This window comes from Bufo gargarizans, chromosome 4, assembly GCF_014858855.1.
Source record: "Bufo gargarizans isolate SCDJY-AF-19 chromosome 4, ASM1485885v1, whole genome shotgun sequence".
NCBI classification, from domain to species: Eukaryota; Metazoa; Chordata; class Amphibia; order Anura; family Bufonidae; genus Bufo; species Bufo gargarizans.
Window position 1 is genome coordinate 455516640 of NC_058083.1, and position 27780 is coordinate 455544419.

Below are 27780 nucleotides of genomic sequence, written 5' to 3' on the forward strand. Positions count from 1 at the left end.
ATGGTTATAGGAAGACAGAAGAAGCTGCTGCAGCGCGATCATGTGGGTGAGATGTGTTTTTTTTTTTTTTAACCCCTAAATGGCCACATACTTTTGAATTCCGTCTTAAGGATGCTATTATTTTCATATATAACCATGTTATAACGGAAAATAATAAAAATCACACGAAAACCGAACCCGGACTTCAATGAAAAAGTCCGGGCTCAGGTCCGGGTACCTGAACTCGGAAAGTTCGGTACAAACCCAAACTTTGCAGTTTAGGTTCACTCATCACATCAATACAATTCTTAACCTCTGTACGTAAGCAAAGATGTCACCAAGCATAAATCTTGAAAATCGTGAGGTGTTTATACAGAATGTAATATGGAAAATTGTCTAACTTTTCATCACACAATAGGCTTAATTTGCTAAAACTAGAATGGCGCTGGAACAATGTCTTTCTAATTGATTGATACAAATTAATGAATATTTAAAATGCCCTTAAAAGACTCCTTTATGTTTCATGAGATAAGGACCTTTGAAAAATATGACAAAATTGTGACAATGTATTATTTTGAATATATGTAAGTCAAAGAATAAATCCCTGCACCTTGTGTCATCCAATCCATTCTTGTGAACTGTTTGCATTTTTATGAATATTTTAGTGCAGATGAAATAAATTGTTATTAGCCCCTTTCAACTCCATTACATTTGTCACATATAACTGAGGATAGTTTCACATCTCCGGCAGCAATTCCAGCAGGATGTACGGGCAAAGAACAGCCTGCTGGAATTCTCCAGACCATGCACTGCCAGATGCAAACAGAATGCCAGCTGTCCCCGTTAACTATAATGGAGTTGGCGGAGATCCGGCCACAATCCGGCAGATATGCTGAGAATTGGCCAGACAGAAACCACTGCATGCTGCGATTTGTGTCCAGCTGTGTTCGTGCTTAAATCCATGAAAAAGTGATCAGTGATGCCTCAGGGAAGATGTCCTTGATGTTTGACTGACACTGAACAGCTGAAAATTAATTTTCAAAGCATCTCTTCCTAATGATCCGTGAAACACGGATGAAACACGGATGGCATCTGTGGTTTTAACGGACTCATAGACTATAATGGGTGTCATAGATCCATGAACACTGACAAAATAGAGCATGCGTCCGTGATAAAACCACGGATCCACGGACTGTGCTAAGACACTGATGTCTGAATACACACATTAAAGTGAATGGGGAAGTGTGCTGTCCGTGGAGAACACGTAAAGCACATGTCCTTGGAACACTGATGTGTGAATGAGGATTAAATCCCCCCCCCCCCCCCCAGGAGACAAGAAAAAAAAAAAAAAACACAAGCTCAGGGTACACAGCCGTAAATATAAAATAACCTATATTACTATGCTGGGAGGATAATGCAGCTTAGTGCTATCAATGGTGGGGCCAAACCTATGGTGCATTCATTCCTATTTAGCATAAAGATTTCTGCTGTGGGATACAATAGCCAGGGTCTTCCTGACAGCAGCATTTCTATCTCGAAAAACCTTTGACTAGACTCCATAGCAACCATTCCGAGCTCAGCTTCCATTTTTCCACAGCAGTTTAGGAAATTAAAGTTGAGCTCTGATTGGTTGCTATGGGCAACAAAGACAGTTTTGATAAGTGAGGCCCACTGTCCCTAGAGTGGTCACTGCAGACATATAAATAGAAGCGTGATTGTTCCCAAGTCCTCGACGATAAATTACTTCATATCTACCTATATAGATGGAATTCAAAATACTGTACATGTTGAAAAGAGGCAATAAAGGATGTCTCATGGAAGTCAAAAGCTCAGTTGGGCACACAACAGGTATAGTATATGTGAGGCTAAAAAAGAGAAAGAGTGGTGCACTATGTAAAATGAGCTCCCGTTCGAGGTAGCTCTCCTCATGGGCACACTTTAAAACAGCTATACTGAAGACACATAAAGTGCACCATCTAGAGATTGCTCCTTCATTGGCTACATGCACACAACCGTTGTGTGCTTTGCGGTCTGCAAAATACGGATGGCGTCTGTGTGTGTCACGGTAGGTAGTTAAGCAGGGAATTAACAAACTGCGCAGCTTAGATTCAGCCATAGAGATATGGTCTGGGTCATCATAAATCAAGCCCAAGGCTCTAAAAAATTCATCCACCGACCGGAGGGATGGTGAACCGGTCGGCAGAGAAAAAGCCCAGGACTGCGCATCCCCTTTGAGCAGAGATATAATGATCCCCACTCTTTGATTCTCGTCACCAGATGACATTGGCCGCAGACGAAAATACAACCTGCAGGACTCCCTGAACCGTATAAAGTCATCACCACCTCCTGAGAACCTATCAGGGAGAGAGACTTTAGGCTCTAAGCAGACCTGTTTTCCTCCAACGGCGCCAGACGCCAGAGCATTCTGACACCGTGCAACAGAACTGCGGAGCTCAGCAACCTCAAGCGATAATCCCTGCATGCGATCAGCCAAAGCTTCTATAGCCTCCATTTCACAAACAGCAGGGATATGACAGTTTTTTGGCGGGTTATAATGTCACGGTAGGTAGGTAAGCAGGGAAATAACCAAACACGGGAAAACAAACAGAACAAACAACTAGGCCCAAAAGCTAAGGAGAAAAGGGTCACTTCCTAGCAATCCCTAAAAGCTTTCCCTAAACTGCTGGGCCCATGTGCATACCCTTAGGGTGGATATGCACATGCCCTTGTGCTTAAATATGAACACCCTGGGCAAACCCTAAGCAGCAGGGAAAAGAGAAGAGGCAACCTGCTTCTTCAAACCAGTAAGAAGCAAGCATCTCCCTAGAGGCCTAGACAAAAACACACAAAGGGAAATGAAGGAGAGGACATATCTTGAGTAGAGCTGGAGCAGACAATCCACCACAACTTAAGAGCTCCCAGGAAAGAACTATAACCCGCACAGGCCAATGGGGGTAAGGAGGGATAAATAGCCTCACTAACAATGAAACCCAGTACACCTGAGGGAAGGTGGATCCAGCTCAAACCCTAATCAAAACAAACCAATAAGTCAGACATGTGCAGCCAGTCTGACAGATCTCCACGCATTCACAGGGCAAGACGTGACATTGTGCGTTCCGCAATTTGCGGAACGGCACGGACAGCCATTGACATAACTGCCTATTCTTGTCCGCAAAACGGACAAGAATAGGACAGGTTATATTTTTTTTGCGGGGCCATGGAACGGAGCAACTGATGCGGACAGCACACGGAGTGCTGTCCGCATCTTTTGCAGCCCCATTGAAGTGAATGGGTCAGCATCCGAGCCCCAAAAACTGTGGCTAAGATGCGGACCAAAACAACGGCCGTGTGCATGAGGCCATAGAGTGAGTCCCCTCCACAAAGTGACATCACTAATTCAGAGGGAGTGTACTGGAAAGTCATCAAACTTTAGATGGTTGAAAAGTCAATACTAACACCATAGTCATTAAAAACCAAACCATGACGTCCATCATCATCTCTATAAAACACTCAATAATACACATTTCGAAAACTCTAAATGGGAAGAACAGAAGAACTGTAATATATAATATATTTTTTTTATCTCAAGGAGAACTCTCCATCAAGTACACCAAATTTTCAATCAGAGCCATTATCCTCATGTCCTACAGCCATGCAAGGTGATCACAGCACCAACTGAATGTCACACAGGTTTCAGGGAGTTTTATACTGATTACCTATCCTCTTGATAGATCAAAGTATATGATCGGTGGGGGTCCGACACCCTGGACCCTTGCCAATCAGTTGTTTGAGAAGGCATAGGCACTCCTGTGGATCGCCACCTATCAGATACTGATGACCTATCCAGAGGATAGGTCATCAGTATTAAAATCTTGGAAAATCCTTTTAAGACCCCTTTACACTGCTCAATTGAGCAGAAGATTGTTGGGAAGGGTTTCTTCCCGACAATCGCATGCTCATCAGTGAAGGATAAACCCGCATTTATATGCAGCGGTCTCCTCCGTAGTGATGAGCAGCATAGGCAATGTTCATTTTCGCGATATTTTGCACATTTTTGGCCTAATATTCGCCATAAGTTAAAAAATTATAGAATCCGTGAACTCCAGGCATTATTTTCTTGATTGCGAAAATCAGCAATGTAAAATGCGTGTATTGCACGCGCAATACAGCGTGGCTCATTTTTGCTAAATTTTTTAAGCTGCTAGAAGTTTCCAGAGACTGGAGAAAATGCACAGTACAGTAATTCCTATCAAACTACCTAACACCCTGCACTGGATCAGCTACACTACGGTATTTCACGATCTAACCTACACTGACTATCTCCCACTAACTATCTGTATTATATATATATAAGTGCAGCACGCCAGACCTGCAGGGTATTAGCGACAGTGAGGTCACGGTATGGGCAATCGAGGGTTACTCACTTTTCTGAGGAGAACCCTGGGCAGGCATGTGACAGTGAAGGAGAGGTAGACACTAGTTCCTCTGGGGCACACTCTGTAAATAGGGACCAGGCCTGATGGTGTGTGAGGTGCCCTGGATGTTGCAGGTATTTTGAGTGCCTTAGGTAAGGTCCCTTTAAGAATCGTGACACCAGTGCCTGTAACGGTGGCACACCGGTTTGCAGGAGGATTAATAGAGTACACAGTTGGTAAACCAAACGTTGCTTTACTTTAGACAACAGTCCAACTTTATACAATCAGTTGCAGGGGTGTATAATGCAGTCCTTTACAGTACATATGCACAGCAGGTTTACTTGATAGCACAGCAGGTTTCAATCTTGCAAGATACTTGGAGGGTATACAGTTAATGCTTTGCAGTACAATGCTGCTCTATCCCTACAGCTATTCTAGCTGGCTGGATTCCAAGGCCCGGATGCCTAATTGCTGGCTTAAATCCTTGGTATATAAATTCCTTCCTCCAGTATTGGCACTTGCTTGAGGTTACAATACCTTCTTTTCCTAGCTTGCTTCACTGGATAGGAAAGGTGGCTGCAGGTTTCTCCCAGGAGGTCCTCTCCTACTACTGGGGTATCTCAACTGATCTATCCTTAGCCTCAGGAGCTTCATGCTGACTAGGTGACTCCTCTAATCCCCTGGAATACACTGGTCTCCAGGCAGGCTGTACTCCTTCTAGCCTCCTGGTGCAGCTAGAAACCAGGACTATCTAGCTGCATGTCAGGAGGAGGCCCTCAGCATATCTTGGGCTGGTGCCTTCTCACTTCTGTCTCCACAGACTCCTGACTATGACCTAACCCCTCCCTGTCTGGACCTGGACATTTATACTAGGGGCTCCCTATCTCCCTCTAGTGTCTGGAATGTTCAATTTCACCCAACTAGGCCTGATAAGCATATAACAGGGAAAACATACATGTAAAAATACATTGAGTGCATAGATTAATATAATGTCACTGTCCCTTGTGAGCAGAAGTAACACGTTACCCAATTGACCCTTGTGTAGTGCCCACTCCTACCTAGTGGGACACTACATAAGCTATCTAACTATCTATCTATCTAATGTAATTGAATAAGAATCCAGATGACTCAGCAAAGCACAGAACACAGCAATGACACTGCTGTCTCTCTTGGAACGGCAAAATACAGCAGAAAATGGCTTCTGGGGAGGTTCCTATATAGTAAGTGTAGGCAACTTTCCTATTGGTTGCTAGGGATGTTGCTAAGCTCAGACAAAGATATTGCAGCCTTCTCATTGTCCCACAAGCAAGAAGCAGGAGGGTACGGATGAAAAAAAATCTAGAATATTTGCGATTACGAAGATATAGCACTATATTTTACATCTTTGCAAATTCTCGAAGTGACGATATTCGCAATAAAAATTTGCGATTAGAATATTCACAATCAACACTACTCCTCCACAGTATAGGGAGGAGCGACCGCTAATGCCTATGCTTGTCCCCATACCTATTCACTGTTTGATGGCAGCAGAGGCTGTTTAGACAACATGATCTGCCACCAGCAAACAAAGATTTAGGTGACCACACGAACAATCCTATCACCAGATGAACGAGGTCTGTGGCACCTTTACACCGTTAGGTTATCACTCACGATGTTTGGGTAGTGTAAAGGGGCCTTAACGCAATCCACCTTGCATGAATTTTATAATTAGCGTTCAGCAATTATGGTGGCAGGATATCAAGCAGAAAAATCCACCATAATTCTTTCTTCTTTAATAAGGCTTGTCTATCGCTCAATGCCCTAAAAAGCGAAACTAACGTCTGTTTATGAATTATCCTCTTATGTTTCTTAATTCTTGCCTTGATTTCCATGATGGTTTCTCCTATGTATATTAGCCCACACAGATGTATTATTAGGAACACTTCTTAACTGGAATGACATGTGTATCTATGTGGAGTGCTATAAAGGTTACTCATTTATGCAGGCTCGGACTGGCCCACTGGGGAGGTGGGGGATTTCTTGGCGGGCCCCAGTCTCTTGCGCCTGAGATAAGATCGAGGAGTAATTATTTCTCCTTTCTCTGGAGGCCCTGCAGTATCTTCAAGACTTCCGGGGCTGCTGGCTGTGAAGGAGGAGAGAAGGTGTCTGCCTCCTCCTTCCCTCTGTGCTGTCAGGAAACTATGGCTGCTGGAGAGAAGGACTCCTCTGCGGTGCTGGGCTGATTTCTCAGGAGTGTGACAGCAGTGACCTGTAGGAGACTGTAAGGGGGAAATAGGGGATTTGTTTGTAGCAGACACAGATCTGTGTATGTGTGCTGCTTTCTGCAAAGTTCAGAGTGGTATTAGGGGGAACTCTGCCTTAGGTCCCCCCTAATGCATCTGCTTTAGGCGCACCCCCATAAGTTCCCCAGCTCCAGATGCCCCCCCCAATGCCCCCACTCTAAAAGAACCCCTAATATTAAATCTTCTCCAGTTGCCCCCAAATCCCTCTGCAGCTGCTCCAGGATCCCCACTATTACCCTACCTCAGGCGACCCTAATGCCTCTGCTTTAGGTGCACCCCCATTAGTGCCCCAGCTCCTAATGCCCCCACTCTTAAGGCACCGCTAATATTGCCTCTTCTCCAGTTACCCCTGCTCCAGGATCCCCACTATTACCCTGCCTCAGGTGACCCTAATGCCTTTGTTTCAGTTATGACCTTCCGTTTGTGCCATTTGCTCACGTATCTCCTCTAGCACCCTTGCTTGGGCTTTGTTAAAGGTTATGACCTGCAAAGGGGGTTGGACTTCTGCCCGAAAAATTCTGCACAGTGCTTCACATTCTCTAGTATTGACACGTATGGTTTACATGGTGGTAGTGATCATATTCCGTATTTACAGGCCTCACTGCTGCCATGTAAAGAGATACTGGTGGAGGATTGAAAGGGGTTGTGCAGGTTTTCAAGTTATCCTCTCCACACCATAGGGCATAACTAGATGAATAGTGGGGTCCGATTCTGCAACCCCCACTGATCCCAGGAATGGGTTCTGTTACCCCTTTTTATGGTGTGACAGGCTACACATACGCCCTGCTGCTCCATTCATTCTCTTTGGGACCACTGGAATTAGCCAGTGCTGTACTCCGCCATCTCCAGCGACCCCATAGAGAATGGATGGAGAGGCAGGGCATATGCTTGACCTGCCACTCAGTCAAGAAGAGGGATCAGTGGGGGCTCCAGCGTTCAGACCACCGTGGATCACTTAGTTATCCCCAATCCTGTGGATAGAGGATAACTAGAAAAGTGGACACAGGCCCTTTAACAGGCGAGGTTTTCTATTTTAGTTTGACACATATTTTGGGTCAGATTTAAAATTTTTATTTACATTTTTTTTTTTTTACACCCAAAGAAAACCTTTAAGGATAGGGAATGTGAAAAGGTGAAACAGCTATGACACAACAGGTGATAAGTGTCTGATTGGTTGTGGTCTGACTGCTGGGACCCCCATGATCAAGGAAACGTAGTCTTAAAAAGGGGTTGTCTCACTTCAGTAAACCAGATTTATCATGTAGAGAAAGTTATTATCATCATCCATATTGCCTCCTTTCCATCACATTATACAATGTGGTTATGACCACCCTGCAATCCAGCAGCGGTGGCCATGCTTACACACACTAGGGAAAGGCTGGAAGTGCGCATAGGTCAACACATTTACCTATAGTGTACGACTACCGTTGCTGGATTGCAGAGTGGTCAAAACCATGGATATGTATAATTTGATGGAAAAGAGCCAATATGTGTCACGAGTTGGAGGTCCCAGGAGAGACCACCGCGTCATCAAGCAATAAACAAACAGAAATCAGGTACAGACACACAAGAGTTTATTGCACAAACAAAAACCAGGGAAGGCAGCACAGACAAAAACTATGAGCTCTATGTACCGTCAGCACAGTGGGAGAAAACCCCCACTGCGCCACTGTCTAGTAACACTCCAGAGGGGCGTGACTAAGCAACTCCTGGTATTCACTAGGGCCCCAGATGGTAGGGTTAGGCTTTGAAGCAGGAAGTTGCCAGGGTCCACTCTGGAGCGTGAACTAGACAGTGACAGCAGGAACGAATGGACAACAGGTACCAGAAGGTACCAACGGCACATAGGCATACATAACATAGACAGGCAAATACAAACAGGGCAACTAAAAACACAAGCAGGAGTTCACGCAAGGGAACAGGAGTGGCAATGAGCAGAGAAGGACTAGCTCCACCAGTGGTATACTGCATGGCCTTGCCCATAGCACTCTGCAGAAAGGCATGCTGCAGCAAGGGCTTGCTGAACAGAGAAATATAAATACACAAGGTAACTCAAACATAACTGGCAGAACAGATAACAAAACACAGGAAAGAGGACAGGAAACCCACAGAGCACAGACAGACACAGATCCCATGGGTCAGCAGCATGGGCGAGTGGGTACAAACAAGGAGCAGGACAAGACAACACACACCAGGAGAGCCGACACAGAACTGAGGAAACCTCAGCCTTAGGCCCCATGCACACGGCCGTGTTTCACAGCCGTGTGCGGGCCGTGGAACCGCGGCCTGGATCCCTCCTGAGAGCAGGAGCGCACGGCGTCACTGGTTGCTATGACGCCGTGCGCTCCCTGCTGCCGGCACAGTACAGTACTACACTGGTATGATCTATACCAGTGTATTACTGTACTGTGCCGGCAGCAGGGAGCGCACGGCGTCATAGCAACCAGTGACGCCGTGCACTCCTGCTCTCAGGAGGGATCCAGGCCGCGGTTCCACGGCCGTGTGCATGGGGCCTTATATACAGGTTCCATGGGTGCAGCAGAGAGGCCACACCCATGGAGCAGACAGAGAGGATTAACTCCTAATAGGAGCACAGGGGAGTTAACCCATACAGAACCACAAATAACACACAGAAACAAAACTTCAGCGAGGAGCGCCGAACGAGCAAGGACGGAAGATCACAGCCAGAGATAGTGGCTGTGACAATATGGAGAATCAGAATACATTAGTAAGTGCCTTGTATTAATGTTCTCTACATAATAAATGCCATTTGTTGAAGTAAGGCAGCCCCTTTAATTGTGCTCAATAGGGTTAGGCAAAAAGTGTCTTGCATTGCATGTTTCCTATGTGTGATAGGAACTGCATGTGTCTTGTTTCTGACTGACTTAAGAGCAGGATATCCATATATGTGTAAGGCTACTTTCACACTTGCGGTAGCAGAGTCCGGCAGGCTATTCCAGTGGGGGAACAGCCAATTACTATAATGGGGGTGGCTGGAGGTCTAGCCACAGCACGGTGAACATGCCGAGGGGCGGCCAGACAAAAACTTCCAGTGGCACGGTTGGGTAGCGTTAGTACGGATGCGGCAGACCATTCCCCCGCCTGAACATCCTGCCGGACCCTGCTACTGCAAGTGTGAAAGTAGCCTAAATTCTGCCACATGTACTGTATGTTTGTGCATTTTGCTGTGAGTGTCTACCATCATACTTCATCTTTAATATTTCTGCTATCACTGTAAGGTCTCATGAACACGATTGTTGGATGTTTTATAGTCCGCAAATTGCCGGTCTGCAAAACATGGATACTGGGTGTGTGCATTCCACATTATGCAGAACAGAATGGCCGGCCTCTAATAGAACAGTCCTATCCTTGTCTGTAATGCCGACAATAATAGGACATGTTCTACAGTATAATTTTGTGTAATGGCCATGCAGACATACAGACACAGAATGTACATGCAGTCATTTCCGTTTTTTATGGCCCCATTGAAGTGAATGGTTTCACATACAGGCCACAAAAAAAAAAAAAATATATATATATATATACATATACACATGGAAAAAAAATAAGTTTGCGTGCAGGAGCCTTAAGATGGGCCCCCAGAATCAGTTACACTGGTGGGCCCCAGTCCGACACTGCATTTATGGATGTGAAAAAATGCCACTTGACCATGTTATTGTAACTCAAGCAGAACAAGGCATTACATGTAATGGTAAGAAAGACCTGCTGGATGCTGTTAGAAAGAAGCTTCTTCAGGGTCCTGTGCAATACACACAATGACCCACATTTACTAATGTGAGTGCACCTAGATTGTGGAGTAAATTGCACCAAAAGTGGCACAATTTGGAGCATCTCAGTTCAGAGAAAGTTTCTTTGCCTAGTTCAAAAAATGGGGCATGGCTTAAAGGGAACAGCATAGTTTGGATTTAGGCAAGGATGGGAGTCATTGCCCTCTTTGTACACTATCTTACTAAAGTCTCTTTCTGTAGAATCCAATGCTGGAAATAGTACTCTGGCTGTAATGGCTGTAATGTCTACTGCAGGACACAGAGTTTTGAAGGCAAGTCTGGCTAAGATGTGTCCAAGTGTGTAGGGTGTCTTAACGGTGTCCCCCACAGAAGCACAGTCTGAATGGCTGTATTCGCAGATTACCTTGCTGAATCCTACGCTTGGCCATGCAGATTCTAAATTCTCCTGCTCTCTCCTTTGTTTTTCTCCTTGTCTCTTTCTATTGATCTTGCAGCAATTCACACAGAGATCTGTTAGTCTCTGAATCTTGAGGCCTAAGGGGAAGGAGTCAAAGCATCCTTCATCCAATAAACTCTCCCTAGAACTCCCTTTCTGAGCTAAGCTGGGGGCAGATCTTGTATTCCCACCCAATCTCCTGCAAAGGGTTGTCCCATTCATACACAGCTATATTGGGTGCAATACATAACATGACAAAACATAAAATCCCATTACATAAAATTACTATACATAGCATTTCAGCAAGACAGTGCTGCTGTTTGTCTGTGCTTATCCCCAGTGTGATACACTGATTTACAAGCATCCTACCTAATTTGTACTCTGATTGACTGCAGATTGGTCCTGACCATTGGATTGTACTTTGAATGTTATTTTAGAAGTTATCACTGAGTTATTATTTGTTCTATATTTTCTAAAAATCACAGCAAGCCTTGCAGTTTTCAAAAATTGTCGTTCAATTGTTCTAAGTTCCTGGAAAGGTAAATTTGCTGCACAAGATAATGGCCTAGATATAATATAAGAATCCATCTATAGACAAATCCATCTAATGAACAAATTGTTACAGACAGTGGGTGTGGACCCACTGTGCCAACTAACCAGTTTGGCTTTGGGTTAAACCTAAGGGCATTATCCTGGTGGTTCCCTGGTATTCACCCTTTAACCCCTGTATACGGATCTGGACTTCGCTGCAAAAAACCAACCAGGCTGCTACCTCCTAGAGTAGTCTTGGTGTAGCTGGCTGCTGACCCACAGGAGTCAGAGACACTGGTGCGCAGCACCAAGGACACAAGCAAAAGTGTAGTCTGAATACAGTCCAATAGTCAGAGCAGGCTGTGTACTTGTGTGTTCCAAATAGTGATTTCAGGGTCAGGGCAGGCAGAGTTTGTGCATAATCCAGGTTACAATTCTGAGGTTGGAGCAGGCAGCAAGGAGAAGAGTCAGAAGACAGACAGGGTTCGGTACACAGAAATTCAGACAAGATCACCTTCACTGGCACAAACTAATAGAAAACCTCAAAGCTCAGGCAAGGAGCCCAGCTAAATAGTAGGCTGATCAGCAACCTAACCAGCACCTTAACATGGGCAGGAAAACGGGATTAACTCTCCTAGTACTGAAAGGAGTTGACTGAGCACTAGTCTCACTACGCCTGCGCTTGCCTACATGATGCCTGCGCTTGCCTGGGACAGCGGGACAATAGCGGACATGAGCCGCCAGCCTAACACAAATGTATGTGCGTTTCTCGGAATTTATATAGCAAAATGCTCCAGTGTCACACTGGCTTCATGAGCTTCAAATGTTTGTTTCTGCTGAACCTTTGGGACCTATTATTGAATGCGGGCCAAATAGATGATTCCGTGGTACTCTGGTGGGCTACTTGACCTTAAATTTAGTTCAAACACAGAACATGGGATAATTATTAGATAAGTGATGGTCTTACCTCTGGAACCCCAACTGATTACAAGAACAGCAGCCCCACACCCAGCACAGTCCCCCCAAAATAAAACAGAGTGGCAGGTCACGCATGCACACTTTCATTGTATTTATCTCTGTTGCACTGCAGATTTGTAAACCACTTGGCTATTTCCAGTAGATCCCACAGAGATAATTGGTGCATGTTCTACCTGCCAATCCATTCATTGTAGGGGGTTTTGGAAGGCACAAGGCCTTCATAAGATAGGGGATAAGTTGAAACTACTGGAAAACCATTTTACTATTCTTCGTTTTTTTTTCTTTCTTTCCTGTACAATTAAGTGCAACATATTACAAGGAAATGCAGGGACTGGTCGGTCTCTAGACTTCAAAACCTGCACAGATTGATGAAAACATTGAAATATAACAATACCGAGTAGCAAAGAAAACAACTTCTGGTTAGAAATGTTCAGGAAGTTCTATTCCTTTGCAAAGAATAGGGTCAGCTACAACACAGGATGCGTGAAGACCTCTCCTATAGCAAGAACAAATATACATGCCAATATTATGCAGGCACTCACTTCTTAAGTGCATATACTGTAGTTCAGTGCAAAGCTTTTTAGTCCTGTCTTCAGGAAAGTAGATGCTAAAAAAAATTGAGAGAAGAAAAGAATGGTGAGTCAGAAACTAGGACTTGTTTTTTGTGTCTGCTTTTTATCTCTTTCTTATGGCTTATCAGAAAAGGCAAATATTGAGTCCACCTGTTCTAATGATGCCTGTTACACGGTCCACCTGAATAAGACAGCATTTACAGATGCTCACGTGGAGTGTACCAACAGAGGAGGTGACCTGGTCACCATACAAAATGAAGAAGAAGCAGGGCATGTCCACAGTTTACTTTGGAAACTTACCAGTAGGGATGAGCGAACTCGAACTGTATAGTTCGGGTTCGTACCGAATTTTGGGGTGTCCGTGACACGGACCCGAACCCGGACATTTTCGTAAAAGTCTGGGTTCGGGTTCGGTGTTCGTCGCTTTCTTCGCGCTTTTGTGACGCTTTCTTGGCGCTTTTTGAAAGGCTGCAAAGCAGCCAATCAACAAGCGTCATACTACTTGCCCCAAGAGGCCATCACAGCCATGCCTACTATTGGCATGGCTGTGATTGGCCAGAGCACCATGTGACCCAGCCTCTATTTAAGCTGGAGTCACATAGCGCCGCCCGTCACTCTGCTCTGATTAGCGTAGGGAGAGGTTGCGGCTGCGACAGTAGGGCGAGATTAGGCAGATTAACTCCTCCAAAGGACTTGATTAACTGATCGATCTGCAGCTGTGGATCATTGAGCTGCTGATCCTCAATTGCTCACTGTTTTTAGGCTGCCCAGACCGTTTGTCAGTCACATTTTTCTGGGGTGATCGGCGGCCATTTTGTGTCTTGTGGTGCGCCAGCACAAGCTGCGACCAAGTGCATTTAACCCTCAATGGTGTGGTTGTTTTTTGGCTAAAGCCTACATCAGGGTGAAGCTGTCACACCAAGTGCATTTAACAGCAATAGTCTGTTTATTTTTTGGCCATATACTACATCAGGGGCAAGCTGCGCCTGTCACCAAGTGCATTTAACCCTCAATGGTGCGTTTGTTTTTTGGCTAAAGCCTACATCAGGGTGAAGCTGTCACACCAAGTGCATTTAACCAGCAATAGTCTGTTTATTTTTTGGCCATATACTACATCAGGGGCAAGCTGCGCCTGTCACCAAGTGCATTTAACCCTCAGTAGTGTGGTTGGTCAAGCTATCACACCAAGTGCATTTAACCAGCAATAGTCTGTTCATTTTTTGGCCATATACTAAATCAGGGGCAAACTGCGCCCGTCACCAAGTGCATTTAACCAGCAATAGTCTGTTCATTTTTTGGCCATATACTACATCAGGGGCAAGCTGCGCCCGTCACCAAGTGCATTTAACCCTCAGTAGTGTGGTTGGTCAAGCTGTGACACCAAGTGCATTTAACCAGCAATAGTCTGTTCATTTTTTGGCCATATACTACATCAGGGGCAAGCTGCGCCCATCACCAAGTGCATTTAACCAGCAATAGTGTGGTTATTTTTTGGCCATATCCCAGTCTAATTCTGTCACTAAATCCATACCGGTCACCCAGCGCCTAAATACTAGGCCTCAAATTTATATCCCGCTAAATCTCTCGTTACCGCTGTCCTGTTGTGGCTGGGAAAGTTATTTAGTGTCCGTCAAAGCACATTTTTTGTTCTGGGTTGAAATACAATTCCCAATTTAGCAATTTAAAAATTTAGTGGTTTCTGCTGTATCAGAGCTATTTGAAATCTATCCCTAAAAGGGTATATAATATTCAAGGTGCACATAGGGTCATTCAGAATAACTTCACACACCCGCTACTGTGCATTTCCAAGTCTAATTCTGTCACTAAACCCATACCTGTCACCCAGCGCCTAAATACTAGGCCTCAAACTCATATCCAGCTAAATCTGTCGTTAGTGCTGTAGCTGGGCGAGTTATTTAGTGTCCGTTCAAGCACATTTCTTGTTCTGGGTTGAAATACAATTCCCAATTTAGCAATTTCATAATTTAGTGGTTTCTGCTATATCAGAGCTATTTGAAATCTATCCCTAAAAGGGTAGATCATATTGAAGGTGCACATAGGGACATTCAGAATAACTTCACACACCCGCTACTGTGCATTTCCAAGTCTAATTCTGTCACTAAACCCATACCTGTCACCCAGCGCCTAAATACTAGGCCTCAAATTTATATCCAGCTAAATCTGTCGTTAGTGCTGTAGCTGGGCGAGTTATTTAGTGTCCGTTCAAGCACATTTCTTGTTCTGGGTTGAAATACAATTCCCAATTTAGCAATTTCATAATTTAGTGGTTTCTGCTATATCAGAGCTATTTCAAATCTATCCCTAAAAGGGTATATAATATTCAAGGTGCACATTGGGTCATTCAGAATAACTTCACACACACCCGCTACTGTGTATTTCCAAGTCTAATTCTGTCACTAAACCCATACCTGTCACCCAGCGCCTAAATACTAGGCCTCAAATTCATATCCAGCTAAATCTGTCGTTAGTGCTGTAGCTGGGCGAGTTATTTAGTGTCCGTTCAAGCACATTTCTTGTTCTGGGTTGAAATACAATTCCCAATTTAGCAATTTCATAATTTAGTGGTTTCTGCTATATCAGAGCTATTTGAAATCTATCCCTAAAAGGGTAGATCATATTGAAGGTGCACATAGGGACATTCAGAATAACTTCACACACCCGCTACTGTGCATTTCCAAGTCTAATTCTGTCACTAAACCCATACCTGTCACCCAGCGCCTAAATACTAGGCCTCAAATTTATATCCAGCTAAATCTGTCCTTAGTGCTGTAGCTGGGCGAGTTATTTAGTGTCCGTTCAAGCACATTTCTTGTTCTGGGTTGAAATACAATTCCCAATTTAGCAATTTCATAATTTAGTGGTTTCTGCTATATCAGAGCTATTTGAAATCTATCCCTAAAAGGGTATATAATATTCAAGGTGCACATTGGGTCATTCAGAATAACTTCACACACACCCGCTACTGTGTATTTCCAAGTCTAATTCTGTCACTAAACCCATACCTGTCACCCAGCGCCTAAATACTAGGCCTCAAATTTATATCCTGCTAAATCTCTCGTTAACGCTGTCCTGTTGTGGCTGGAAAAGTTATTTAGTGTCCGTCAAAGCACATTTTTTGTTCTGGGTTGAAATACAATTCCCAATTTAGCAATTTCATAATTTAGTGGTTTCTGCTATATCAGAGCTATTTGAAATCTATCCCTAAAAGGGTATATAATATTCAAGGTGCACATTGGGTCATTCAGAATAACTTCACACACACACGCTTCTGTGCATTTCCAAGTCTAATTCTGTCACTAAATCCATACCGGTCACCCAGCGCCTAAATACTAGGCCTCAAATTTATATCCCGCTGAATTTGAATACAATACATTGGGCCAAATAATATATTTGTTGTTGTGGTGAACCATAACAATGAGAAAAACATCTAGTAAGGGACGCGGACGTGGACATGGTCGTGGTGGTGTTAGTGGACCCTCTGGTGCTGGGAGAGGACGTGGCCGTTCTGCCACATCCACACGTCCTAGTGTACCAACTACCTCAGGTCCCAGTAGCCGCCAGAATTTACAGCGATATATGGTGGGGCCCAATGCCGTTCTAAGGATGGTAAGGCCTGAGCAGGTACAGGCATTAGTCAATTGGGTGGCCGACAGTGGATCCAGCACGTTCACATTATCTCCCACCCAGTCTTCTGCAGAAAGCGCACAGATGGCGCCTGAAAACCAACCCCATCAGTCTGTCACATCACCCCCATGCATACCAGGGAAACTGTCTCAGCCTCAAGTTATGCAGCAGTCTCTTATGCTGTTTGAAGACTCCGCTGGCAGGGTTTCCCAAGGGCATCCACCTAGCCCTTCCCCAGCGGTGAAAGACATAGAATGCACTGACGCACAACCACTTATGTTTCCTGATGATGAGGACATGGGAATACCACCTCAGCATGTCTCTGATGATGACGAAACACAGGTGCCAACTGCTGCGTCTTTCTGCAGTGTGCAGACTGAACAGGAGGTCAGGGATCAAGACTGGGTGGAAGACGATGCAGGGGACGATGAGGTCCTAGACCCCACATGGAATGAAGGTCGTGCCACTGACTTTCACAGTTCGGAGGAAGAGGCAGTGGTGAGACCGAGCCAACAGCGTAGCAAAAGAGGGAGCAGTGGGCAAAAGCAGAACACCCGCCGCCAAGAGACTCCGCCTGCTACTGACCGCCGCCATCTGGGACCGAGCACCCCAAAGGCAGCTTCAAGGAGTTCCCTGGCATGGCACTTCTTCAAACAATGTGCTGACGACAAGACCCGAGTGGTTTGCACGCTGTGCCATCAGAGCCTGAAGCGAGGCATTAACGTTCTGAACCTGAGCACAACCTGCATGACCAGGCACCTGCATGCAAAGCATGAACTGCAGTGGAGTAAACACCTTAAAACCAAGGAAGTCACTCAGGCTCCCCCTGCTACCTCTTCTGCTGCTGCCGCCTCGGCCTATTCTGCTGCTGCCGCCTCGGCCTCTTCCTCCGCCTCTGGAGGAACGTTGGCACCTGCCGCCCAGCAAACAGGGGATGTACCACCAACACCACCACCACCACCTCCGTCACCAAGCGTCTCAACCATGTCACACGCCAGCGTTCAGCTCTCCATCTCACAAACATTTGATAGAAAGCGTAAATTCCCACCTAGCCACCCTCGATCCCTGGCCCTGAATGCCAGCATTTCTAAACTACTGGCCTATGAAATGCTGTCATTTAGGCTGGTGGACACAGACAGCTTCAAACAGCTCATGTCGCTTGCTGTCCCACAGTATGTTGTTCCCAGCCGGCACTACTTCTCCAAGAGAGCCGTGCCTTCCCTGCACAACCAAGTATCCGATAAAATCAAGTGTGCACTGCGCAACGCCATCTGTAGCAAGGTCCACCTAACCACAGATACGTGGACCAGTAAGCACGGCCAGGGACGCTATATCTCCCTAACTGCACACTGGGTAAATGTAGTGGCAGCTGGGCCCCAGGCGGAGAGCTGTTTGGCGCACGTCCTTCCGCCGCCAAGGATCGCAGGGCAACATTCTTTGCCTCCTGTTGCCACCTCCTCCTTCTCGGCTTCCTCCTCCTCTTCTTCCACCTGCTCATCCAGTCAGCCACACACCTTCACCACCAACTTCAGCACAGCCCGGGGTAAACGTCAGCAGGCCATTCTGAAACTCATATGTTTGGGGGACAGGCCCCACACCGCACAGGAGTTGTGGCGGGGTATTGAACAACAGACCGACGAGTGGTTGCTGCCGGTGAGCCTCAAGCCCGGCCTGGTGGTGTGTGATAATGGGCGAAATCTCGTTGCAGCTCTGGGACTAGCCAATTTGACGCACATCCCTTGCTTGGCGCATGTGCTGAATTTGGTGGTGCAGAAGTTCATTCACAACTACCCCGACATGTCAGAGCTGCTGCATAAAGTGCGGGCCGTCTGTTCGCGCTTCCGGCGTTCACATCCTGCTGCTGCTCGCCTGTCTGCGCTACAGCGTAACTTCGGCCTTCCCGCTCACCGCCTCATATGCGACGTGCCCACCAGGTGGAACTCCACCTTGCACATGCTGGACAGACTGTGCGAGCAGCAGCAGGCCATAGTGGAGTTTCAGCTGCAGCACGCACGGGTCAGTCGCACTACAGAACAGCACCACTTCACCACCAATGACTGGGCCTCCATGCGAGACCTGTGTGCCCTGTTGCGCTGTTTCGAGTACTCCACCAACATGGCCAGTGGCGATGACGCCGTTATCAGCGTTACAATACCACTTCTATGTCTCCTTGAGAAAACACTTAGGGCGATGATGCAAGAGGAGATGGCCCAGGAGGAGGAGGAGGAGGAGGAGGAAGAGGGGTCATTTTTAGCACTTTCAGGCCAGTCTCTTCGAAGTGACTCAGAGGGAGGTTTTTGGCAACAGCAGAGGCCAGGTACAAATGTGGCCAGACAGGGCCCACTACTGGAGGACGAGGAGGACGAGGATGAGGAGGAGGTGGAGGAGGATGAGGATGAAGCATGGTCACAGCGGGGTGGCACCCAACGCAGCTCGGGTCCATCACTGGAGCGTGGCTGGGGGGAAAGGCAGGACGATGACGATACGCCTCCCACAGAGGACAGCTTGTCCTTACCCCTGGGCAGCCTGGCACACATGAGCGACTACATGCTGCAGTGCCTGCGCAACGACAGCAGAGTTGCCCACATTTTAACCTGTGCGGACTACTGGGTTGCCACCCTGCTGGATCCACGCTACAAAGACAATGTGCCCACCTTACTTCCTGCACTGGAGCGTGATAGGAAGATGCGCGAGTACAAGCGCACGTTGGTAGACGCGCTACTGAGAGCATTCCCAAATGTCACAGGGGAACAAGTGGAAGCCCAAGGCCAAGGCAGAGGAGGAGCAAGAGGTCGCCAAGGCAGCTGTGTCACGGCCAGCTCCTCTGAGGGCAGGGTTAGCATGGCAGAGGTGTGGAAAACTTTTGTCAACACGCCACAGCTAACTGCACCACCACCTGATACGCAACGTGTTAGCAGGAGGCAACATTTCACTAACATGGTGGAACAGTACGTGTGCACACCCCTCCACGTACTGACTGATGGTTCGGCCCCATTCAACTTCTGGGTCTCTAAATTGTCCACGTGGCCAGAGCTAGCCTTTTATGCCTTGGAGGTGCTGGCCTGCCCGGCAGCCAGCGTTTTGTCTGAACGTGTATTCAGCACGGCAGGGGGCGTCATTACAGACAAACGCAGCCGCCTGTCTACAGCCAATGTGGACAAGCTGACGTTCATAAAAATGAACCAGGCATGGATCCCACAGGACCTGTCCGTCCCTTGTCCAGATTAGACATTAACTACCTCCCCATAACCATATATTATTGGACTCCAGGGCACTTCCTCATTCAATCCTATTTTTATTTTCATTTTACCATTATATTGCGAGGCTACCCAAAGTTGAATGAACCTCTCCTCTGCCTGTGTGCTAGGCCTAAATATATGCCAATGGACTGTTGCAGTGGTGGGTGACGTGAAGCCTCATTCTCTGCTATGACATGCAGACTGATTCTCTGCTGACATGAAGCCAGATTGTCTGTTACGGGACCTCTCTCCTCTGCCTGTGTGCTAGGCCTAAATATATGCCAATGGACTGTTGCAGTGGTGGGTGACGTGAAGCCTCATTCTCTGCTATGACATGCAGACTGATTCTCTGCTGACATGAAGCCAGATTGTCTGTTACGGGACCTCTCTCCTCTGCCTGTGTGCTAGGCCTAAATATATGCCAATGGACTGTTGCAGTGGTGGCTGACGTGAAGCCTCATTCTCTGCTATGACATGCAGACTAATTCTCTGCTGACATGAAGCCAGATTGTCTGTTACGGGACCTCTCTCCTCTGCCTGGGTGCTGGGCCTAAATTTATGACAATGGACTGTTGCAGTGGTGGCTGACGTGAAGCCTGATTCTCTGCTATGACATGCAGACTGATTCTCTGCTGACATGAAGCCAGATCCTCTGTTACGGGACCTCTCTCCTCTGCCTGGGTGCTGGGCCTAAATTTATGACAATGGACTGTTGCAGTGGTGGCTGACGTGAAGCCTGATTCTCTGCTATGACATGCAGACTGATTCTCTGCTGTCATGAAGCCAGATTGTCTGTTACGGGACCTCTCTGCTCTGCCTGTGTGCTAGGCCTAAATATATGCCAATGGACTGTTGCAGTGGTGGGTGACGTGAAGCCTCATTCTCTGCTATGACATGCAGACTGATTCTCTGCTGACATGAAGCCAGATTGTCTGTTACGGGACCTCTCTCCTCTGCCTGTGTGCTAGGCCTAAATATATGCCAATGGACTGTTGCAGTGGTGGCTGACGTGAAGCCTCATTCTCTGCTATGACATGCAGACTAATTCTCTGCTGACATGAAGCCAGATTGTCTGTTACGGGACCTCTCTCCTCTGCCTGGGTGCTGGGCCTAAATTTATGACAATGGACTGTTGCAGTGGTGGCTGACGTGAAGCCTCATTCTCTGCTATGACATGCAGACTAATTCTCTGCTGACATGAAGACAGATTCTCTGTTACGGGACCTCTCTCCTCTACCTGGGTGCTGGGCCTAAATTTATGAAAATGGACTCTTACAGTGGTGGGTGACGTGAAGCCTGATTCTCTGCTATGATATGAAGACTGATTCTCTGCTGACATGAAGCCAGATTGTCTGTTACGGGACCTCTCTCCTCTGCCTGGGTGCTGGTCCTAAATATATGCCAATGGACTGTTGCAGTGGTGGCTGACGTGAAGCCTCATTCTCTGCTATGACATGCAGACTGATTCTCTGCTGACATGAAGCCAGATTCTCTGTTACGGGACCTCTCTCCTCTGCCTGTGTGTGTGCTGGGCCTAAATATATGCCAATGGACTGTTGCAGTGGTGGCTGACGTGAAGCCTCATTCTCTGCTATGACATGCAGACTAATTCTCTGCTGACATGAAGACAGATTCTCTGTTACGGGACCTCCCTCCTCTGCCTGGGTGCTGGGCCTAAATATATGCCAATGGACTGTTGCAGTGGTGGCTGACGTGAAGCCTCATTCTCTGCTATGACATGCAGACTAATTCTCTGCTGACATGAAGACAGATTCTCTGTTACGGGACCTCTCTCCTCTGCCTGGGTGCCGGGGCCTAAATATCTGAGAATGGACTGTTCCAGTGGTGGGTGACGGGAAGCCAGATTCTCTGCTATGGAACCTCTCTCCAATTGATTTTGGTTAATTTTTATTTATTTAATTTTTATTTTAATTCATTTCCCTATCCACATTTGTTTGCAGGGGATTTACCTACATGTTGCTGCCTTTTGCAGCCCTCTAGCTCTTTCCTGGGCTGTTTTACAGCCTTTTTAGTGCCGAAAAGTTCGGGTCCCCATTGACTTCAATGGGGTTCGGGTTCGGGACGAAGTTCGGATCGGGTTCGGATCCCGAACCCGAACATTTCCGGGATGTTCGGCCGAATTTCTCGAACCCGAACATCCAGGTGTTCGCTCAACTCTACTTACCAGCATTGCACCATTGGTTCGCCCATTAAAGCTTTGGATTGGTCTGCAGCTAAAGTTAAAGTCCTGTGTTGTTAGAAATGAAACTTTAAAAGGGTTTTCGTGGATCACAGATAATGAAGATGCAAAGGAAGGTCAGTTCTCCAACTGGCTGACTGAACCAAAGGCAACTTGTACTAAGAGAAAGTGCGTGAGTATGAAATTGCAAAAGGATTCACCTGATAATTACAAATGGTCGGACGAGTTATGTTCTTTCCACGCTGATGGCTACATCTGCAAATTCAACTTTGAGGGCATGTGCCAGCGGGTTGTTCTTGCTGGCCCAGGATCTGTTGAATATGATACCCCTTTTGGTTTCAAAATTTCTTCTTTGGACCTTGTTCCGTATGGCTCTTCAGCATCTGTGTCTTGTGGGCACAATGGAGAACATACAAGACACTTGTTACTTTGTCTGAAATCAGATGAAACGAATTCGTATCAGTGGGGTAATTCTCGTTTGGACAAAAAATCGAACGGACCCTTTTGTGCTTCTGAGAAACTCAGCTGTAAGTACAAAAATGGTGGATGTGAACATGAATGTGTAGAGTTTCCGCTAAACAAATCCCTCTCCTGTAGATGCAAAGATGGCTATGTGCTAGCACCCGACCTGGTGTCCTGTGTTCTCCCTGACCACTGCCAGTCTAATCCATGTGAGCAGAAATGTATAAACCACCAATATGGCTTTGAATGTTCATGTTTTAATGGCTTTGCACTGGCTGAAAACCAAGTAAGCTGCTACAATATCAAAGGATGTTTGAAAGGGGAATGTGACCCAAGAATTATCAATGGGTACAAAACTGAGGGACTGGAATTAGAATCCAATGACACCACTAGCAGTATTCTAAAAGAAAATGATCCAGACCAGACCTCTCCACATACCTTTATAAATGGACAGAACGACAACGGGAATACACCTAAAATTACACAACCCACCCTAAAGCCTTCTGTGGAAACTGCTTCCCCTGGTGCAAATGGTGCATCAGATTGCAATGCACTAAGACCTAGAACAAAGCTATTATTAAGTATACTATGTATCAGAGCAGTTTTTTAATCTTAAATATTTCTGCAAGCATTTTACATGTCAGAACGATACTTCACAAACAGTCCCAACAACGCTATGATATTTACTACTACTGTGTTCATTGTAGAAATGTAGCATGCACTTAGCTTTTCATGATGTACAGGTATATAATAAATTTGGCTATGGGTGTTTTCTGAGATTGGAACAAAGGTTGTGCTGCTTTTCTGTCTCCTTTTTGCTCATACAGTAGGTTGTGTCTAGTATTGGAACATGGCCAATCTGCAATTCCAGATCCACACTTTTTAGCACTGTTTCTGAAGAAGAAAAAGCTGTTTTTTTCTAATGTTAGACTAATCAATTGAATCTCTTTTCCCCCAGTTACAAATGATGGACATTATGGAGGTTGTCATAGATGGGTGCCATCTGACCTTAACTGATGGCTAGAATAAAGGCTTTTCAATCAGGATAGAAGACAGTTCATAGTCTGCAATGCCTCGTAATGGCTTATCTTTAGATCTCATGAGTGAAGTTGCTGAAGTTGTCTCTTATGTCTTTATGGCCACTTTATGTCTCCCTCTATGATATTTTTTAAATATAGAATTTTAGCTCTGCTCTACATAAATGTAAAAGATAAAAAAGAAAAAATATATTTTGAAAGTTAAAAGGTATGTACCCCCCAAACCACCACCTACACCTCAGAGTTCTGCAGAGATACCGTAGCCTCCAAAGAACATCTTAGTAGCTCAATGAGGTGCCTCATTATGATAAGAAATAACTCTGATGCCACCATGTGTCGTATGTAAATTGGGTATCTGACATCAAGCAGGTGGAAATGCAGCCAAAACAAATCAAGGTTTTTCAGCTCAAAATTTCACCCCTTCTGGCTTGACTGTCATCCCTGGGGACGTCATTACAATCTGTTGTTTTTCCTTTCGTAATCATGTTTCCCTTTATCAAGATCTGACAAGTTCCGTATCTTTTCTGCAAATAAAATCTACATTTACATATTTACTGCCAGAAGATAACATTATTCACTGTATATATATATATATATATATATATAAAATTTTAATTAATTTTTTTGCATCTCACATAAAAATAAGTGATCAGTTACAATTGTTGGTTCTGAATCGAATATTGCACAGTCCAGTTACTGGATACACACTTGACATATACAGAATTTGTTGTTCAAATGTAAAGGGGTTTTGCAAAGTTTTACTTTATCCCTGTCCACAGGATAGGGGAGAAGTAACTGAATGGTGGGGATCCAACTACGAGTGCTTGGGCCCCCACTAATTCTGAGAACAGGGGACCCTTTTCCATGTCCTGATGGAGCGGTAGGTTGAGCATGTCCCCTGCCAATCCATTCATTCTCTATGGGACTACCAGAGATAGCTCAGTTTATTACTCTGCATCTCCAGCAGTCTCAATGAGACGGCAGAAACAAGGATGTTGATCGACATTTTGCACCTCAGATTCATGTAGCTCTTCAGCAGATATTGCATTATGCAAAGTTGTCCTCCTTTTTATTACATAGAAATGCAGCGTCCCACATCAGCGTGTAAATGGGACATTTTAAACATCTGCTTATATATATACACTGTACATACACAGAAATTTCCTCGTGTATGGTATTCAATATTTATTATACATATAAAACAGGCTATTTAGATATTATATATTATCACCGGTATTGAGAATATTTTTCAATATATAATGATGACAGTAGAATATGGGATTTAGTGTTCCCTAGAATAGTAATAAAGTATTGTGCCAAGAAAATTGATATATGTGAATAATCACCTGAATTAAAGTGCAAAAAATGTATACCTTTATATACAAATTATAAAAAATATTATAAAAAGTATTATAAGTGCATAAATATACCCCCAATGAAGTAAATACTACAATAAACAGAACACGTTGTGTTACAATTCAGCGGTTCAGCAATACTTCCGCTGCATTGTAAAGGACAATTGAAGCAATTTCTCTTCCACCGATGATATTAAATAATAATATTGTATAAAATGCAGAACCACAATCTGTTATATTTTGTTATATGTAGAACCACAATCTGGATGAAATATAACAGATTGTGGTTCTGCATTTTATACAATATTATTATTTAATATCATATTTTGTACTCTATATATTATTGTGTTTTAAACTATCGCTGGGAGAGAAATTACTTCAATTGTCCTTTACAATGCAGCGGAAGTATTGCTGAACCGCTGAATTGTAACACAACGTGTTCTGTTTATTGTAGTATTCACTTCATTGGGGTTATATTTATGCACTTATAATACTTTTTATAATATTTTTTTTTAATTTTTATATACTATACCTGGAAGGTATACATTTTTTGCACTTTAATTCACATGACTATTCACATATATCAATTTTCTTGGCACAATACTTTATTACTACAGGGAGTGCAGAATTATTAGGCAAGTTGTATTTTTGAGGATTAATTTTATTATTGAACAACAACCATGTTCACAATGAACCCAAAAAACTCATTAATATCAAAGCTGAATATTTTTGGAAGTAGTTTTTAGTTTGTTTTTAGTTTTAGCTATTTTAGGGGGATATCTGTGTGTGCAGGTGACTATTACTGTACATAATTATTAGGCAACTTAACAAAAAACAAATATATACCCATTTTAATTATTTATTTTTACCAGTGAAACCAATATAACATCTCAACATTCACAAATATACATTTCTGACATTCAAAAACAAAACAAAAACAAATCAGTGACCAATATAGCCACCTTTCTTTGCAAGGACACTCAAAAGCCTGCCATCCATGGATTCTGTCAGTGTTTTGATCTGTTCACCATCAACATTGCGTGCAGCAGCAACCACAGCCTCCCAGACACTGTTCAGAGAGGTGTACTGTTTTCCCTCCTTGTAAATCTCACATTTGATGATGGACCACAGGTTCTCAATGGGGTTCAGATCAGGTGAACAAGGAGGCCATGTCATTGGATTTTCTTCTTTTATACCCTTTCTTGCCAGCCACGCTGTGGAGTACTTGGACGCATGTGATGGAGCATTGTCCTGCATGAAAATCATGTTTTTCTTACCTTGCAGACTTCTTCCTGTACCACTGCTTGAAGAAGGTGTCTTCCAGAAACTGGCAGTAGGACTGGGAGTTGAGCTTGACTCCATCCTCAACCCAAAAAGGCCCCACAAGCTCATCTTTGATGATACCAGCCCAAACCAGTACTCCACCTCCACCTTGCTGGCGTCTGAGTCGGACTGGAGCTCTCTGCCCTTTACCAATCCAGCCATCTGGCCCATCAAGACTCACTCTCATTTCATCAGTCCATAAAACCTTAGAAAAATCAGTCTTGAGATATTTCTTGGCCCAGTATTGACTTTTTAGCTTGTGTGTCTTGTTCAGTGGTGGTCGTCTTTCAGCCTTTCTTACCTTGGCCATGTCTCTGAGTATTGCACACCTTGTGCTTTTGGGCACTCCAGTGATGTTGCAGCTCTGAAATATGGCCAAACTGGTGGCAAGTGGCATCTTGGCAGCTGCACGCTTGACTTTTCTCAGTTCATGGGCAGTTATTTTGCACCTTGGTTTTTCCACACGCTTCTTGCGACCCTGTTGACTATTTTGAATGAAACGCTTGATTGTTCGATGATCACACTTCAGAAGCTTTGCAATTTTAAGAGTGCTGCATCCCTCTGCAAGATATCTCACTATTTTTGACTTTTCTGAGCCTGTCAAGTCCTTCTTTTGACCCATTTTGCCAAAGGAAAGGAAGTTGCCTAATAATTATGCACACCTGATATAGGGTGTTGATGTCATTAGACCACACCCCTTCTCATTACAGAGATGCACATCACCTAATATGCTTAATTGCTAGTAGGCTTTCAAGCCTATACAGCTTGGAGTAAGACAACATGCATAAAGAGGATGATGTGGTCAAAATACTCATTTGCCTAATAATTCTGCACGTAGTGTATTCTAGGGAACACTAAATCCCATATTCTACTGTGATCATTATATATTGAAAAATATTCTCAATACCGGTGATGATATATAATATCTAAATAGACTGTTTTATATGTATAATAAATATTCAATACCATACACGAGGAAATTTCTGTGTATATATATATATATATACAAATATATACTCCCATATGAGGTGTGCACAACTAATCTAAATTTTATTTATGTATTTATTTAATGTATGGTATTTCACGCAATTTAGAAAGACTCCTGTACTCCACTTGAGTTTCAGTATAAAGCTTTTATTTTGTGCTGTTCCAGTCAAAGAACGTTTTCGGCTGAATAGCCTTCTTCAGTATAACCGGATTGTGGCCGCATATAGTGCAAAGCTGAATAAGGATAAAATTCCCTCAGTGGGTGGCAGGAATGCTGCTTCTTACGTGGGCTCTATGTCCCTGTTTGGCATGCGGTCCGGGAGGCTGAGGCCTATGTTCCGGATTGCCATCTCCTAACACCCACGCAATCCAATTGGAGAACTATCCAACCTTATATCGTATGGTATTTCACATTATCAGTCTGGCATTGTCATTTCAACCATTCACCCCTAGGTGGTGCTGGCGCCACATAATATATATAGCTTTGGGTGTGTTAGTAAAGTTAGTTGAAGTGAAGTAGTTAGTAAGAGGAGGAAAGCAAGTTCATGGAGGAGAGAAACAGGCCTAAATTAACATGTAATAGAAAAAAT

At 44.7% G+C, this 27780-nt stretch overlaps 1 protein-coding gene across 1 annotated transcript; it reads left to right on the forward strand.

Annotated features, from left to right (window-relative positions):
* On the forward strand, positions 1–27547 carry LOC122935491 (complement component C1q receptor-like). The gene is made up of 4 exons (XM_044291255.1): positions 1–46; positions 13071–13248; positions 22018–23021; positions 27357–27547. The coding sequence occupies exons 1-4, from the start codon at positions 1–3 to the stop codon at positions 27545–27547; spliced, it is 1419 nt and encodes a 472-aa protein (XP_044147190.1).
* The last annotated feature ends 233 nt before the right edge of the window (positions 27548–27780 follow it).